Source organism: Cryptotermes secundus, unplaced genomic scaffold (assembly GCF_002891405.2).
Source record: "Cryptotermes secundus unplaced genomic scaffold, Csec_1.0 scaffold795, whole genome shotgun sequence".
In the NCBI taxonomy this organism is placed as follows: domain Eukaryota; kingdom Metazoa; phylum Arthropoda; class Insecta; order Blattodea; family Kalotermitidae; genus Cryptotermes; species Cryptotermes secundus.
Genome location: NW_019745094.1, coordinates 397,164 through 412,668, shown reverse-complemented (window position 1 = coordinate 412,668; position 15,505 = coordinate 397,164). Strand labels below are relative to the sequence as shown.

The window sequence follows — 15,505 nt, the reverse complement described above, 5'->3', positions numbered from 1 at the left end:
TGGGGCAGATTTGCTGACCAGTATTCTAGTATTATTTTTTATAAAAATCCTGAACATACGTACTGCAAAAAAAAACAAAAACAAAAACAAAAAACAAATCATTCATTTAAAGTAGTACTTTTCCACTGTTTAAGATGAGAAGAATGTGTGGATGATGTCCTGTTTGTGACATACATGTAAAATTTCCTTCTTTCATCAACTGTTTATAATATACCAGGTGGAAACAACAGAAAATAGCTTATTATTATTGTTTCCTTGGTTATATTATGCCTGCACCAGTGTCATAAAATTTGTTCAATGGGATCGAATGCATTATCAGACCATTTGTACAAAGTAGCAGGACTCAAGTCTACATTTACATACACGTGACTGTGCTGTTTCTTCACTGACATTCTCACCTGAACTGTCAATGTCAAGTGGAATATGTTCAGATCACTTTCTTGATTATGAAATTTATCCTTTCCAACAGGGAAATTCATACACTCCGAGACTCATATGATGATATGTTTTGTACATGACAAAGTATATACTCACAAGATTTGAACACTTTCAGAAAGTTAGTCCGGGGGATGTGTGTTTCTAAAGGTCACACTCATAATGATGCTCGCAGAGCAATGTTGCATGAGACTGTAAAGTTAGGTTCGGCAACACAACGATGAAAAGTATTTACTTATGCATGTGTATCACTTCTGAATATAATAATCTTACCACTCATTTGTGAGAACTCGACAAAGATCTTTACAATAACTTCAGCATCGTCGTCATCTTCGGACTGTTTCTCATTGTAAATGATCACCCTTTCCACTGTACCATATCTGCAAGATAAAGTTAATCTGGTCACTAATGTATCCATATTAACCTGGGGGGGGGCATAATGAAAACCCTTTCAAACACATTCATCCATTTAACTTGCCAATGGACAGAATAAAACAAACAAATGTCTCTTGCACAAGGAATATCTCATCAAATTATTTCTTAAAAATGCCAACTTTCCAACCACTTTGTACCAGGCTACAGTGCAGTTTACATGGATGTTAACATGGAATAAACTGGCCGATGAAAGGGCCCAATAGTGAAGCTATGGAATAATGAATCTCTAAGACTCAGCAATGATAAATTTCTTGAATGGCTCAGACAGAAACATCTAGCTGTTAAACATGATTTCATATTCAATGTACTCAGTATATTTATGTTTATGATTTCCAAAATGCATTTCAAATTATTCACTTTTAAATTACATATTATGAAAGTGAAATTACAGCATTAAATGGTCCGTCAACACACACTGATCTAAATAACCACTTATAGAAATTATAGTTCATATTTTCCAAAATGTCTGCAGTCTGAAAACTTACTTGCTGCACTCATCTTGGATTTCTTCCTGTAGTGTTTCATCTACATCATCAGGTTCCACCATGTTTCGAAGAATTACAACTCGGCTCTGCAATAATAAAATAAATGTTATAATCTCATTTCTCATGACAAAGAAAAGCAATGTGAAGTATGCCCCTTACTATGGCAGTGGAAAGTCATGCAGAGCACATTCCTGACAATGACAAATCAGAGTTGTGCAGGGCACACTTCAAACCAAGACAACAGAACCTGTGACAGAAGCACTCGAGTGAAGGTTGAACCAATTACAGGAGAACCAAGCAGCTGCTGAGAAACTTACTGAGCAGTATGATAGTGGCAGTGAAATATGTTCCTCAATAAGGGTCATGGCCTTCAATTTTTACAGCACTATCATGGCATACACCTTCAAAAATGTAGCAAAACTGAGGAAGTCCAGTCAAAATAGTCTATTCCCTCAGATCTGATGGATTACTTGCTTAGCAGAAGCCGAATATTCCACCACTAAAGCACACAGGCTTGGTACTGCTAACAGCTAGTAAGCCTATTTCCACCCTCACACACACCCCAGTACTACAAGTGTCCTGTTTCAGAAACTTGTCAGGGCTCCTGCAAGGACTTCAATTTGTTCTTATATTACTGCAAAAAGGGATCAACACTAATTCTGTAACAAAATATGATTCTACCATCCACTGGCACTAATTTGGACTACGTAGCAATACCTCTTCATTTTCTACGTAGTCACTGTCATCAACCAATGTCTTTGGCCTCTGCTCAGTAACTATATGACTGGGTTAGCGGGGCCCGAAAAATAGGTTTTCTATTACCCAAAGTGATCACTGATGGTAATGTGTGCCATTCCATGGACTGGTGCAATGTTCTTATGTGATTTAGTTTCAAGCTTACAGACTGGTGAGAGAAAATAGTGCTGTGAAAGAACATGAAGAAAGGTTATGCATGTCTTTAAAAAAATCAGAGCTCTATAAGAGGGGCAGGTTAATTTTATATGCAGGGTAAGAACTAATTACAGTACATTTCAAATAGATTCTAAAGGGTTCTGACATTGGTGTAACTCAGAATTACTGGGTTTTCCAACTATGTCCATTGTCTGGTATTCTAGAAACTAGAAAACACGTTTTAGAAACTGGATCTGTTTCCAACCTCAGGTGAAAATGGGGGGGGGGAGATACCTACTCAGCTGGGTACCCAGTGATTGAGGTTAGCTCTTTCCAAGGGACCCAACTGAGTAGGAATCTTCCACCCATCACCTGAATATCCAACTGAGTAGGAATCTTCCACCCATCACCTGAATATCTAGTTTCTGAAAGATGTTTTCTAGTTTGTAGAATACCAGAGGATGGACAAAGTCCAAAAACCCAGTAATTCTGAGTAAATTTCAAATGTTAGCCAAAATGGGTCAAAGTGTGCCAAAGAGAACTGACAATAACTCTCAAATTATATTCAACTTTCCTTACTACTAAAATACAATGCAAATTGTTGGGCTCAACAAAAGTGTCAAATAACTTGGGGATGGGATTAAATAAGGAAAATATACTGCAAGCAGATGTGGAAAACTCCCGAACTTCAAAGGCCTTCATCGTCTTCAAGCTACTGTGAGCTTTAACCCATTCAATATCCATACAAGGACATCCTGCACTGTGCTGTGGTGGCCCTTCTGCATGAGCATGCAGTGTATGTTTATTTAACAAGGGTTTCAGGAACAACAATGAATACACAAACTGCCTATCACACAAGTTCATAACCTGCAAAAACTGCTTTCTGTACTGTCACTGATCTATTTATAAGGTTCTACATAAGATGAATCTGTAATGGGAAAACACACTGAACTTTTATTTTCTTAAAAAGAAGCTTGGCAAACAGAGGAATAGGTACATGGCACAATTAACCTCATTTAACCCTACAAGTGCTTACTGTTAAAATATCTGACTGCATATGGCACTTGCTGGCATTTTATTTGAACTAAATAGAAAAAAGGATTTTATTTTCATACATTTGGAGTTCTTACAGAGATTTTATATATTAATTTCCCCATGAAATAATAATAATAAAAAAAAAACAAAAACAAAGTGACGGCTAAGAAGGAAAACCGAATATTCATAACAAACCTGCGAATACTGTGGAAGAGGGAATTATCTCAAAGTGGCTGCATGAGGAGTGATTATTCAGAACGTGATACAAAACCAAACAAGACCTGTGGTAACCCTATTAATGTTTTGTAACAAAAATATGAACCAAATTTACTAATATAATAAGCAGCATCCAAAATTTTATCAACAATTATAAAAAAGTACCAGTACTACATGTAATTTTCATTTGTATTGTTTTCATTAATTACAATTTAAACATTAAAATACACGGTGTTTCACGACTTTAGAGCATAACTGCAGGAGGTGATTTCCTAGGTCTTTGTGATCAAAAAAGTTCATACAAACATGTGTCCGATTTTGGACGGTTACATAGTTACGACCGTTTTTTCAGTCCCGTACACGCCCTTGCATGAACTGCGTCTATCATCTGGCGGGTCGCTATTTTTAGCCAGCTACAGATAGAGCGTTCTCATTATCTCGACACTTGAGAGGCACCTAAGGCGTGGTGGGTTGGTATGTCTGGCCACGGCTAGTGTGGCGACTACTGGTGTTCAGAACAGTTCTCATCTTGGTGTGTCTGTTACGTTCACGATGCCACTTACATTTTCATTTGAGGGGTATGCAGATATGATTTATGTGTACGGGTTTTGTGACAGTAACTCAGTTCTTGCCGTAGCTGAATATCAGCAACGGTTTCCGAATCGTAGAATACCGAACCAGAGAGCGTTTACTGGAGTTTACCAGGCATTGCGAGATACCGGTAGACTTCCCAGCATTCGTATTGCAGCCAAGCATGGTGTTAATGAAGGCGTCCATGAAGAAGGCATTGTAAGTATGGTACACCGCAGCCCACATACAAGAACGTGAAGAACTGCCAGCCAGGTCTCGACTTAAGCCCACTGGATTATTGTGTGCGGGGATGGATGAAAGAACTGGTTTACAGTGTGAAGGTGGCAATGCGAGATGCTTTGCTCAGTCGCATTCTGGATGCCATTGACCACATAAGAAACAGCCAGCTGAAGCTGCTACGTGCAGCTACCAAGCAGCAGCCTGTTGCAGCAGGCGGTGGCATTTTCGAAAATCAGCTTTAAGCATCAATCAATTCAAATTAAAGGTAATTTCAAGAAGTTAACTTTACATTCATACTTTAAATGTATCATGTATTATGCTGGTTTATAATTTTGTTCCGTTTATTGTGAGTAATCATTACCTTCTCTTCTGAGTTTAAAACGGTCATAACTCCGTAACCGTCCAAAATCGGACACATGTTAACTTTTTTGATCACAAAGACCTAGGAAATCACCTCCTGCAGTTATGCCCTAAAGTCGTGAAACACCCTGTATAGTACAATTTATTTTCTCCACTATTATGTTTAATATAAATTTAAAATTAAAGCAATGCTTTTGAATGGTCTATAGTTTTGCAGTGTTTTTACTTGGAACTGCAGCAATTAAGCCTGCACTTGCAGGGACACAAACTTCAATATGGTGTATAGTTAGGAAATATAACAGAATAGATACTGATGCTCTACCTTAGCAAAATATTGTAATGTTTATCTGCCATATGAGTGCAGCACATGGCAAGTAAGTTGAAAGTAATAAGAAACTGTCATATGCTAATGTTATTTCCAAATTTACAAAACCATCACTTCCTAAAAACCTACACAGTCCTGTTTCTTGGTTTAAAATGTTAAATGGAGTATAAAAAGGTAAAACATCTATTTATTCCCAATTAATTAGGTTTGCCAGCAATAAATATATAATTCAGCACATGACAGGTAAGACAAATGAAATAACAAACACAACTTGATTGATAACCCATCAGAGTCCAGATTTTCACTTATCTCAGTAAGCAATTACGGAAAACATAAGCATATTGGTAAGCGGCCATTTAATTTTTTCCATGATGCAATATAGGCAACTGTTCTCAGGTCACAGCAATACAGGAGTTAACTTACTTTACAAAATTTATGGCAGTAAATAGTTAACACACAAAAGAAAAGTAAAGCAACTTACTTATGAAGCCATGGGGGTGAAATAAGACTAGAACTGGTGATTATAGCATGGCATTCAAAAGAACCGCAGGAAAACTCTGAACTTGAAAGACTGGGTACAATTTCACATGATGTGTGGACTATTAGCTGTTTCTGCTGCCTCACCTCAACTTTGCGCATTAGTTTCTGCATTACTAGGTGGCGTGCACTCTGACCCTTGATGGACATGTTCTCCTGCTGCTGCAATGTCTGGGGCTCGGTTTCCTCCAGCAGTTTCTTCTGCAGTTCCTCCTGCTGCTTTTGCTGCACAACACATCAAGCTTCAAGTTCAGAATTGCGAAATCTTCTGAATGCCATTTACACAACAAAATAGGAAGCAAACAAAATGAAAATGCATGCAAAATTATTCTGATATTGGAAATATGATAAAATGACATCACAAAACCATAGAAGATGTTGTGTCTCCCTGTCTTATTTTGATGAAAATTAGTTTTGGAGTAACATTCAAGTTGACCTATCAATCTCATGGATACTGGTCCACTATAAACCTACTTTACACGAAGTTCAATTATATATGTACATATATATTATTTGTACATATACAAAAATGTGTGCAACAAAATAGGTAACTCTATATAGCAGTCCCCTTTCTGAGAAGCTAATAGTTACTCAGCCTATCAAGAAATTTCCCACATTTTGTGGACTCTGAAGGTCCATTACCATATTCACAAGAGCCTGCACCTGGTATAGTCTTGAGCCACATAAATCCAATCCTGACCCTCACAAGCTATTATACTAAAGCATCCACTTTATTACTGCCTTCCAACCCAACCAAAATTTTGCATGCATTGCTCACCTCTCTCATACATCCTACATGCACCAACCACCCCATATTGATTTCATCACCTCAATGTGATCTAGAGCACAAATTATGAAGCTCCTCATAATGGAATTTTCCACAGCATTTTATTAGTTACCCAATATTCTCTTCGGCATCCTATTCTCAAACACCTTCAATCTACATTCTTCAATTATTCTGAGAGCCAACCAATTACTGTTTTGTATATTCTTACATATTTAGATAGGAGACAAAGGATTCTGAACTCATGTATCAGCAACATCAGGATATTTGTTAACAATTCCACATGTACTCAACATACATTACACAAACAACACTGTAAGAGTGAGTCGTCACAGTAACACACACACATACAAGCACTTCCCTATTTATGCAACACCTATGTTCCAAAGTATGACTCACGAAAGATGACACTGCATAAATCGAGCAGTTTTCCGCTCTCCAATGTATTCCTCCTCCCCTACCCCTACATTACTGCACTCCTCCCCCTCCATGACTTTCTGAGTTGGCCAGCAAAGAATTTGCATTAGAGTTAAGTGGTATTAAATGAAATTGGTGTAAATTAGCTGAGTGCATTGAAACAAAACTGAATTTTTTTAATTTGTACATGAGTACTCGCACGTGTAGGCATGTGCAGAATGTAAAGTGTCCATCTGTCCATTTAATTTCTGAATCTTGAAAATTAACAATGACAGGAGGTAAGCGTTAATACAAAAATTGTTCATTTTTCGACAGAAAAACTTAGTAACTCTGTTGTTACATGCAAGAGCTGCTTGATACAACTATTAGGATAAATTATAAATTACTTTAATTTACTACTGTTTCAAAAACTAATACTACACATTTCATTACACACAGAGAACCTCTCCTGCATTGTACCAGCAGATTCCAGGTTCAAACCCAATCCACATACTGGCTATTCTGAGGTATTCTGTGGTTTTCCTCAGCCTCTCAATACAGATGTTGAGAAAGTACCTCAAATCAGGCCAAGGCAAACTTAATTCCATATCCATTCCAATTCATTATTCATTAATCCCACCATTTGAAGCTATATAGTTTAACGTACTAACAGCACTGTTCAATAAACCACATATAAAATACAACTTTACCAGCAATTTCAGCCATGATAAAATTTTGAAAAAAATAGGCAACCAAAGTATTAGTTACAAATGAAGCAACGATTATAATCGTTTTGCTAATTATCAGCAAAATGTGAAAAACAAAAGTTACAGCTACACAAATAGGGACCTGAATAAACTGTGTTAAGAAAGTGTTCAAAGTTGTTGCCAACAGGCCTAAAACAAGCCCCGCATCTTCAAAAGAATCCCTGTGGAACACAGTGAAGTTCATCAGACAAAATCACAGCAACTGCATTCTTTACCTCATTCTGGAGGGCTTCAGCAGTGCAAGGTGTGTTCATGTACACTCTTCCATTTAGGTTTCCTTAAAAGTTGTCACATATGCTAAGATCTGGCAATCTTGGAGCCCACAATCCTGTACTAACGATCTGTCCTCAAACACTTCTTGTAGTGAACTCTCTCAATTTCATGCAGTATGCATAGTAGCACCATCATGCTGAAAGTAGTGATACTGTCTTTCACTGTCAGCTGTTCAAAAAATGGTTCCAATGTATTCCTAATTGTACTGGTCCGATTTCACAGTTTTGTGGTAATACACTGGACTGATGACTTGCTTAACACAGGACACTACACTCCAATTTCCATGTCATGTAGCAGAATTTGGTGAACTGTGAAGGACACTCCAGATTTGTGTGTTCTTAAATTTACATAACCACTTAGGCGAATGTATGCTTCATCAGTTATGAACAGCATCTCAGGATCTACAAGTCCATATTTTTCAGAATCCAGTTATACATCCAAATGCTTTGTTAAGCATCAATAGATTTAACCTCAAGCACAGCTAAAACTCTATGTAGATGAAACTTTATTACTGTAGTTGCCTTAGTAGCAGAGTTTGGTCTGTTTCATCCTGGTCCATCACACTAACAATATTATAAAAGGTTAATTAATTCCATCTAGTGACTGATGAAGTTTTTTTCCTTTTTAATCTTTTATCCTTTACATGCTTCGGTCTTAGAGACCATCTTCAGAAGGATATCAATACAATTAGAAACCACTATTACAACGTTTTGTGAATGCTAAAATATACATACAATGCCACCACAATACAATGAGTACAAAATCTAAACTTTTTAACAACTCCAGCAGCTTGTACTAATACGTTAAAATATTTATAAATTATGATTAGTATGTTTAAAAAGATTGTTAATTTTTTTTAAACCAAGTTGGTTTGTGTCCCTTTTATTTCTTCTCTTTGAAGGAAGCCAAGTGTGTACCGCCTTGCGGTTCTGTTCTTTGTAGAAGAGGATTCTTCAGTGTCGTCCTGTTGATGTTCGAGGCACGCTGTGTTGTTTCCAAAGACCAATCGCTAACTGTGTCAAATTTCTTCAGGCCTCTCATTTGTGAGCAGTGTTTTCTTGTGATGTCATGTTTTATCACGCACTGACTCTGTGGTCTGCCAATTCTTTAAGTCTGGACACGCAAGATTTTTGCAGACATGAATGAATCAGGGTATTTGCAGAAGAATCTTTCCCTGCACTTCATGTGATTCTCTTTCATATATATGTTCCAACAATATATGCCCTAATGAGTATATATAATAAGTATACAACTGTAAAATGGCCCCCATTTTTAAGCACATTACCCAAACAAATTTCTATAGATATCTTGAGTACCAGGAGACATCTATAAACAGGCAATAACTACAGCAACAAGTGCTAAGTTCTCAATCATGTTGGAAATATCCAATTGCCATTTGAATGAAAACAGAAGCACATACAGACAGAGAAACATTTTCTATGCCTTAGCCATCTTGCAAGTGCAGAGGTACTGGATGTATAGGCCTTTGTATTTGATGGAGGCCAGTCATCAGCTTCATGCTACTTGCTGCTATAACCATGGGGAAACTGCAACCGCATTTCACAAGAGGCTGGGTACAAACCAAAGACAGTCCAGACATGGGAGCAAACAGAAAAGTTTCTGCTCCTCCCAGAAAGTGAACTTCAACTTCCAACACACAGCTGGTCTCCTTATTGACCAGGCTATTCCTTGCACACAAACAATAATAATGCTAACCCTTCTGCAGTCCTCCATTTGTTACTCAGTGTAGTCATGGGAAGTACAGTTCAATAATTGATCATAACTTAAGGGCCATCTAAAAAGAGCCCACATTTTAAAGGTTATATTTCATGAAAAAACAAACTTACAGTGACAATTTTTGTTGCATGGCAATCTTCCAGGCAATACTACAATTATTTATTGTTCTTTTAGCGCTGTTTCCCTTTTATACAGGTTGATGGATGAAAAGTCTCTATATTGTCTGTCTCACCCAAATCTCCACCTCATCATAAACCATCCCAAGAAACTACATTCTGAAACCAAGGCAAAGGCCCACAACTAGCAGGAGAGTGACTTTAGGACATGCTTCAATAGCAACAATGCCAGAATACAGCAAACTACTTTGAAGATGATCAAACCAGTTTGTAATAACATTTAATAGTGTTGCCTGCAACCACAGTCTCACTTGTGAAACCCTGTATGCACACACAAACATTTTCTTGATACATCTCAAGTCTGCTGGTAGATTAGCTCTTCAGAATATACGTATCACTTAACTGCTGTTTCTTATGTGGTGCTTGTCTATTGTATTCATGATAATAAATATCATCACGCACACCACTTTCAGCAAACACAGCAGTCACCACCACACTGAAGATGTGTCATGAGCTCCAATTTAGAGGATGACATAGGTCAACACAACTGTGCGCGCACGCGCACACACACTCAGAACAAAACAAAAATTACGGCTGTAAGTTTATTATTTCATTATACTGTGATGTGTTGCGCAATGGAGGACACCCCCTCACTCCGCCAGCCGTGACGTGCCGTGCCAAGCGGAGACGAAGTGAGCTGAGTCCAAGCACTCTGGTCGCTATGCAAAGTGAGTAAACAGTGGTTGCTAGAGACGGCGGTAATAAACAGCAGTACCCATTATGTAAAAAGCAAACACAGCTACTAGGCAACAAGGAAGCGAGGCGTTTCCCGTTGTCTGGCCGAGGGTTTATAAGAGAACTACACTGCCTATGAAGCCAGTTAAAATGTAGCAGCTGCCAAAGAGAGTTTTCAAGGCAGCAGCCACGGAGTGAGTTTCAGTTTAGCAATCGCAGGGAGAAGACCCGAACGCATGATCAGAAGAGTTATTGTGTGATGCTCAGTGATAATTTGTGACAACTGAGAAGTGATTGGGAATGTGTAATACAGTGACACTTTTATAGCTCCCACATTATAACTACGTGAAGAAGACTACTGAACAGATCATTTTGTGGGGTTTATAATTTGTCAATACCCATTACTTTGTTATAATTAATTGTAGTTTGGACTTGTAGCTTGTAAATAAACTAATTAACAAGCCGAACAGTTTCATCAGTAAGGAAAACGTTACGATATATATATATATACACACACACACACACACCCACATACATACATAAAAAATTAAGGCATTCTTTTCCGATGACCCTATATTTCTAGCCATTGAAAGACTAGTATTTCCTGTCAAAGAGGAGTGACTCCAATCTCTGAAACTTATTCTGATCCTCTTACTCTGACATTCTGCATTAGCTAACTCACAGCAAGAATATATGGCAATCAGTGGTACAACAGTTATATGGAAGGAAAGCAGCCTTTGCCTATTTTGAGGTACTATAGCACATACAATAAATCTGCCAGACCATCAATCTGCCTTACCTGTGCCTGCTCCTGAGCCCTCCGCAGTACATCTTGAGGACTGTTTACTTGAGCAGTCATTGGCTGGCCAACCACAGTCGGAGTGAGAACAACTGGAGGAGGTATTACTGTTACTGCTTGCCCTGGAATCATTACATTCTACTAAGATTTGTAACTTAGCACACATGCTGACAATATCAAGATAAAGTTATAAATTGTACATATCAATAGTAATGTGCTTTGGTCTTGCTGACATATTCCTTTAAATTTCAAGAACTAATATTCGGTTCTATACATGCTACATTGGCATGTCATGACATGTTCTGTCTCAAGTTATACCATATGCACCAGCTGACTTTGTATGTGAAATGAATCATGGTGGTGTTTCTACAGCTGTTTCTTCACGCCATCCTTATGCCAAGTCAGCCCGTACTTTATTACAATTTGAGTGTCTCCTGTTATGTGCAAAAGCATGTAGATTTAATACTGTTCCTAATCCTCTACATTTTATTTTCTTTAGAACATATGTATTTCTATGTAAAAAGGTAAGGTAAAGCTATCCCTGTAACATGCCATGAAGGCCCACACGGATGTGAGACGCCGAGGCTCCCACATTTTCTAGACAATTGGCTCACAGATGGCTGTATGGGTGTAAGCCTTACGTTCCAGGCACCCTTTACCCCCAGGAAGATACTATGTTCCATTATGAATTGAGCACAAAACAAGTTATGCACAAAGGTCATATGCATATCTTTCTGATTTTAAAAATTTCTGTTTCATTAAACCCACAGTCTGTTACATGGGTCAAAAATATCTAGGGAGAAATTCAACTTGCACGTTAAAACTGAAAACTTCTATATTTTCAAATTGAAATAAAATATTACTCCCCCTCTTTAGTCCTGCAGGCCAATATAATGAAAGACATCTACTGCAGAGGTCTTCTAAACTCAGTCTAACACTGGGCATCACCATGATTAGCAAGAGGAACTGTCACATGTTTATGTATGCATTAGGATGGTGGGGGATCAGTTTTCATGATGCAAATGTACCTCCTATTGTTGTGGTAACTGGAGAATTCATAGCTGGAGCACGGAACTGTGGAATTGCCAAGCCGGGGGGAGGAATGATAGCTGTGCCTGGCACAGATGAAGGCAAAAGGCCAGAATGGGCATGTGTGGTTGACAGCCCAACAGGAGCTGCTGTCTGCAAACCTGGCACCGTCTGCATTGACTGTAGAGGCATTGTGGGCATCACAGTTGGAAGTGCTGGGATGCTTGGAAGCAGTGATGGTGTTGCAACAGGTGACCCTAATTTTGACAATCCTGGGAAAGGAGAAAAACAACAATAAAGAATTTCCACACTTTCACAGACATTATTAAAATTAAACGAGATGAGAAATACTTATTTAAACAAACTATCTATTTCAAGGCACTACCCCAAGATCTTCAGCTTCAAGAACTGCACCAGTGCCAGTGCTCTGGCTAAGCTGATAGTTGATTATGTTTCAATTCAATTCAGCCACAGTGGTTACACATCAAGCAACAAATCTGCTGCAAAACTTTGCACCACATTAAGAACATTAAGACAAAAGTGTTTTGTTGTGAGTCCTTTACTTACTACCCATCAAAATCAGAACAGAAAACTCCCAAGTCAGACATGTTATGCTCCAAGAACACGATGTCATAAAAATGAAAATTGCTTCAAGCTTGATTAGGAAGCAGACAATGAATCAAGACTGGAGACTTTCAAATTTGAAGGAAAAGAGTCTGCTTAGAAAAGACTCAACACCTCTGATGAAGCATTTCCATACAGATCACACAGTTCACATGATAAAATGTTACCACACACATTATACAGCCCGCCTGACTCTTACTACATCTACCATATCCCACCTATTTAAGTGTTACCACATCCACCACACAGACCATCTGGTGTTATCACACAGCCTGCCCGATGAAGCATTACCATAGCCACCACAGTCCACGTGACTCTTTCTCATCCATCAGAGTCCACTCTGAGTGTTACTTTATCCATCATAAAGGCCACCTCGTTTGTTACCACCAGATCCACCACATAGCCCAACTGGTGTTACAACATTCATCACACACTCTGATAAAGCATTACCACATCCACCACTCAGTCTACCTGATTAAGTGTTTTATATCACATCCATCACATAATCCACTTTAAGTGTTACCACATTTATCATGTCCACATGTTAAAAGCATTATCATGCCCATTACAAAATCTACCTGATGAAGTGTTACCACATCCATCACACTGACCACCCTGTGAAGTTCTACCACAACCATCATGTGATGTGCTGAGCTGAAGACGTCCCATATCAATAAAATAATCCAGCAAATTTGTAAAAGTCAGGCCTCTCATAAACATTCAGGCACATCCTTAGGTTGCGAGAGATATGGAGAAGGGTTCTGACACAAGACAAGGCATAATCCTATTGCCTGACAATGAACAATAATCACCACATGGAAAATACAAAAATTCAGGAACAGATTCCAATGTACTTTCCAGCATCCAGTTCAGAACATGTAACTTCACACAATGACTCCACACTTACCTAGAGCAACAGCATTGCTTGCTACTGCATCCATTGCCTGAATCTTGGCAGTGGCAGCAGCAGCGGCAACAGCTGCAGCTGTGGGCATCATACTTGCTGCACTTGCTGGCCCCTGAAAGAATATAAACAACAAATCACTTCAAATGGAAAACAAATGTCTCAATTTCATCTATACATAAATCACTACAATCCTACATATAGTTTAAAGGATCATTCGATATGGGCTGTGCCATGGAAAAGACCAAAGATGAGATCCCCAATTAAACTAACGCATATACTTCCCTAGGGTTAGGAGGGACTACCTTGCTCAAAGCAGTATAAGTTGAAAGTACACAAGGCCAAAATAAGTTGCAAGATCTTGGCTAGATAGTCTGTACAGCCTTGGTCAGCAACTCATCCAGGATGGAGCACAACTAATTATTTTCACAGCATACCATTAGCAAATGATGGATATGATTATATCACAAATATAAATGATTCTGTATTTCAGCATCCTGTTGTAATTGTTCACATTAGCGTCCATTTGTCTATAATCTGTTCAAATTGCAACATTTTTTATTTTTCACTTCAATACACTCTCTAACACTACATGTTTCGGCCTCAAACGGCCATCTTCAGGTGTTTTTCACAGATATTCCATTAAGACTGCGTCGAAACTGCTACCACAGCACGTGGTTTTTTAAAATGAATTAGAACAGTGGAACAGTGCAGCAGTTTCGACACAGTCTTAATGGAATATCTGTGAAAAACACCTGAAGATGGCTGTTTGAGGCCGAAACATGTAGTGTTAGAGAGCGTACTGAAGTGAAAAATAAAAGTGTTGCAATTTGGACGGATTATAGACAAATGGACACTAATAACACAAATATCAAATATGAATGTCATTCAATTTTCTGTACTGCTAGCCATCAGCAATAACATATGTCATTTGCAAAACCAAGAAATGTTACAAGAGCAACATGAGCAGACAACTATCCTTTCATAGGACAGAAACGCAAATTGTCGGCAGAATAGGCAAACCCTGACTGTTCCTTCAGGGACATATTAAGCTTCAGTGTACAAAGTCCAGCTGTAAGTTTCATGACAATCATGCTTATATTTTCAGCTTGTTCAGTGCATGCACATGGGCCATGGTAAATTGCCTTGCCTTCTCATCACTGCATGCAAGCATATATATACAGGGTGTCCCAGGAGGAATGTGCCAAACTTCGGGAGGGTGTTCCTTATGTTAAAGTATGCCGATATAACCCAAAACACCTATGTCCAAAGTTGAACAGTTACGGAGATAATGGCCCGAGAAAAGTGTGGTCTTCTTGCAGGTCCACGCACTATACGTACCTGTCAGCTGAGACCCTTATCTGTTTGTCCTTGAGTGCCGCGAGTCACACTAGCGTAAGCTCATGCGCTGCCTACAGATTACGTTGCTGTGGGGTCGTGAATGGGTGGTAAATTAGTTGTGTGATGAGTTGCTGAAATGCCTTTTGTGTTTTCACACGTCGAGTATTGTGATATGCATTTTGTGTATGGATTTTGCGGTGGCAATGCACGTGCTGCTGTTGAAGAGCACCAAAGGCGTTTTCCCGATCGAAGGATTCCATCTCGAAGTGTATTTACGCGAATTCACCAGACATTGCGTGAGACTGGTTCTCTTCCGAGTGTTTCTGTGCAGTCGGAAAGGGAGGATGTACAAATGAGAAACACACGAGAGAACATTCTTCGCATGATTGATAGAAGTCCGCGTCTCTCCACTCGTAGAATGGCCTCTCGCATCGGCGTATCACGTATGCAGGTGTGGCGAACTTTACATGA

The 15,505-nt window shown here is 38.8% G+C and overlaps 1 protein-coding gene across 5 annotated transcripts in view; it reads right to left on the bottom strand.

Annotated features, from left to right (window-relative positions):
• Positions 1–15,505, bottom strand: part of LOC111874979 (poly(U)-binding-splicing factor half pint) — a 69,753-nt gene that overhangs the window by 3,501 nt on the left and 50,747 nt on the right. For all 5 annotated transcript variants that reach the window (XM_023870905.2, XM_023870907.2, XM_023870902.2 and 2 more), the window contains exons 9-14: positions 13,697–13,808; positions 12,165–12,437; positions 11,137–11,258; positions 5,617–5,754; positions 1,356–1,441; positions 709–815 (exon numbers count right to left, since the gene is read on the bottom strand). In XM_023870905.2, the coding sequence (XP_023726673.1) occupies positions 709–815; positions 1,356–1,441; positions 5,617–5,754; positions 11,137–11,258; positions 12,165–12,437; positions 13,697–13,808 (838 nt within the window). The remainder of the gene's footprint in view (positions 1–708; positions 816–1,355; positions 1,442–5,616; positions 5,755–11,136; positions 11,259–12,164; positions 12,438–13,696; positions 13,809–15,505) is intronic.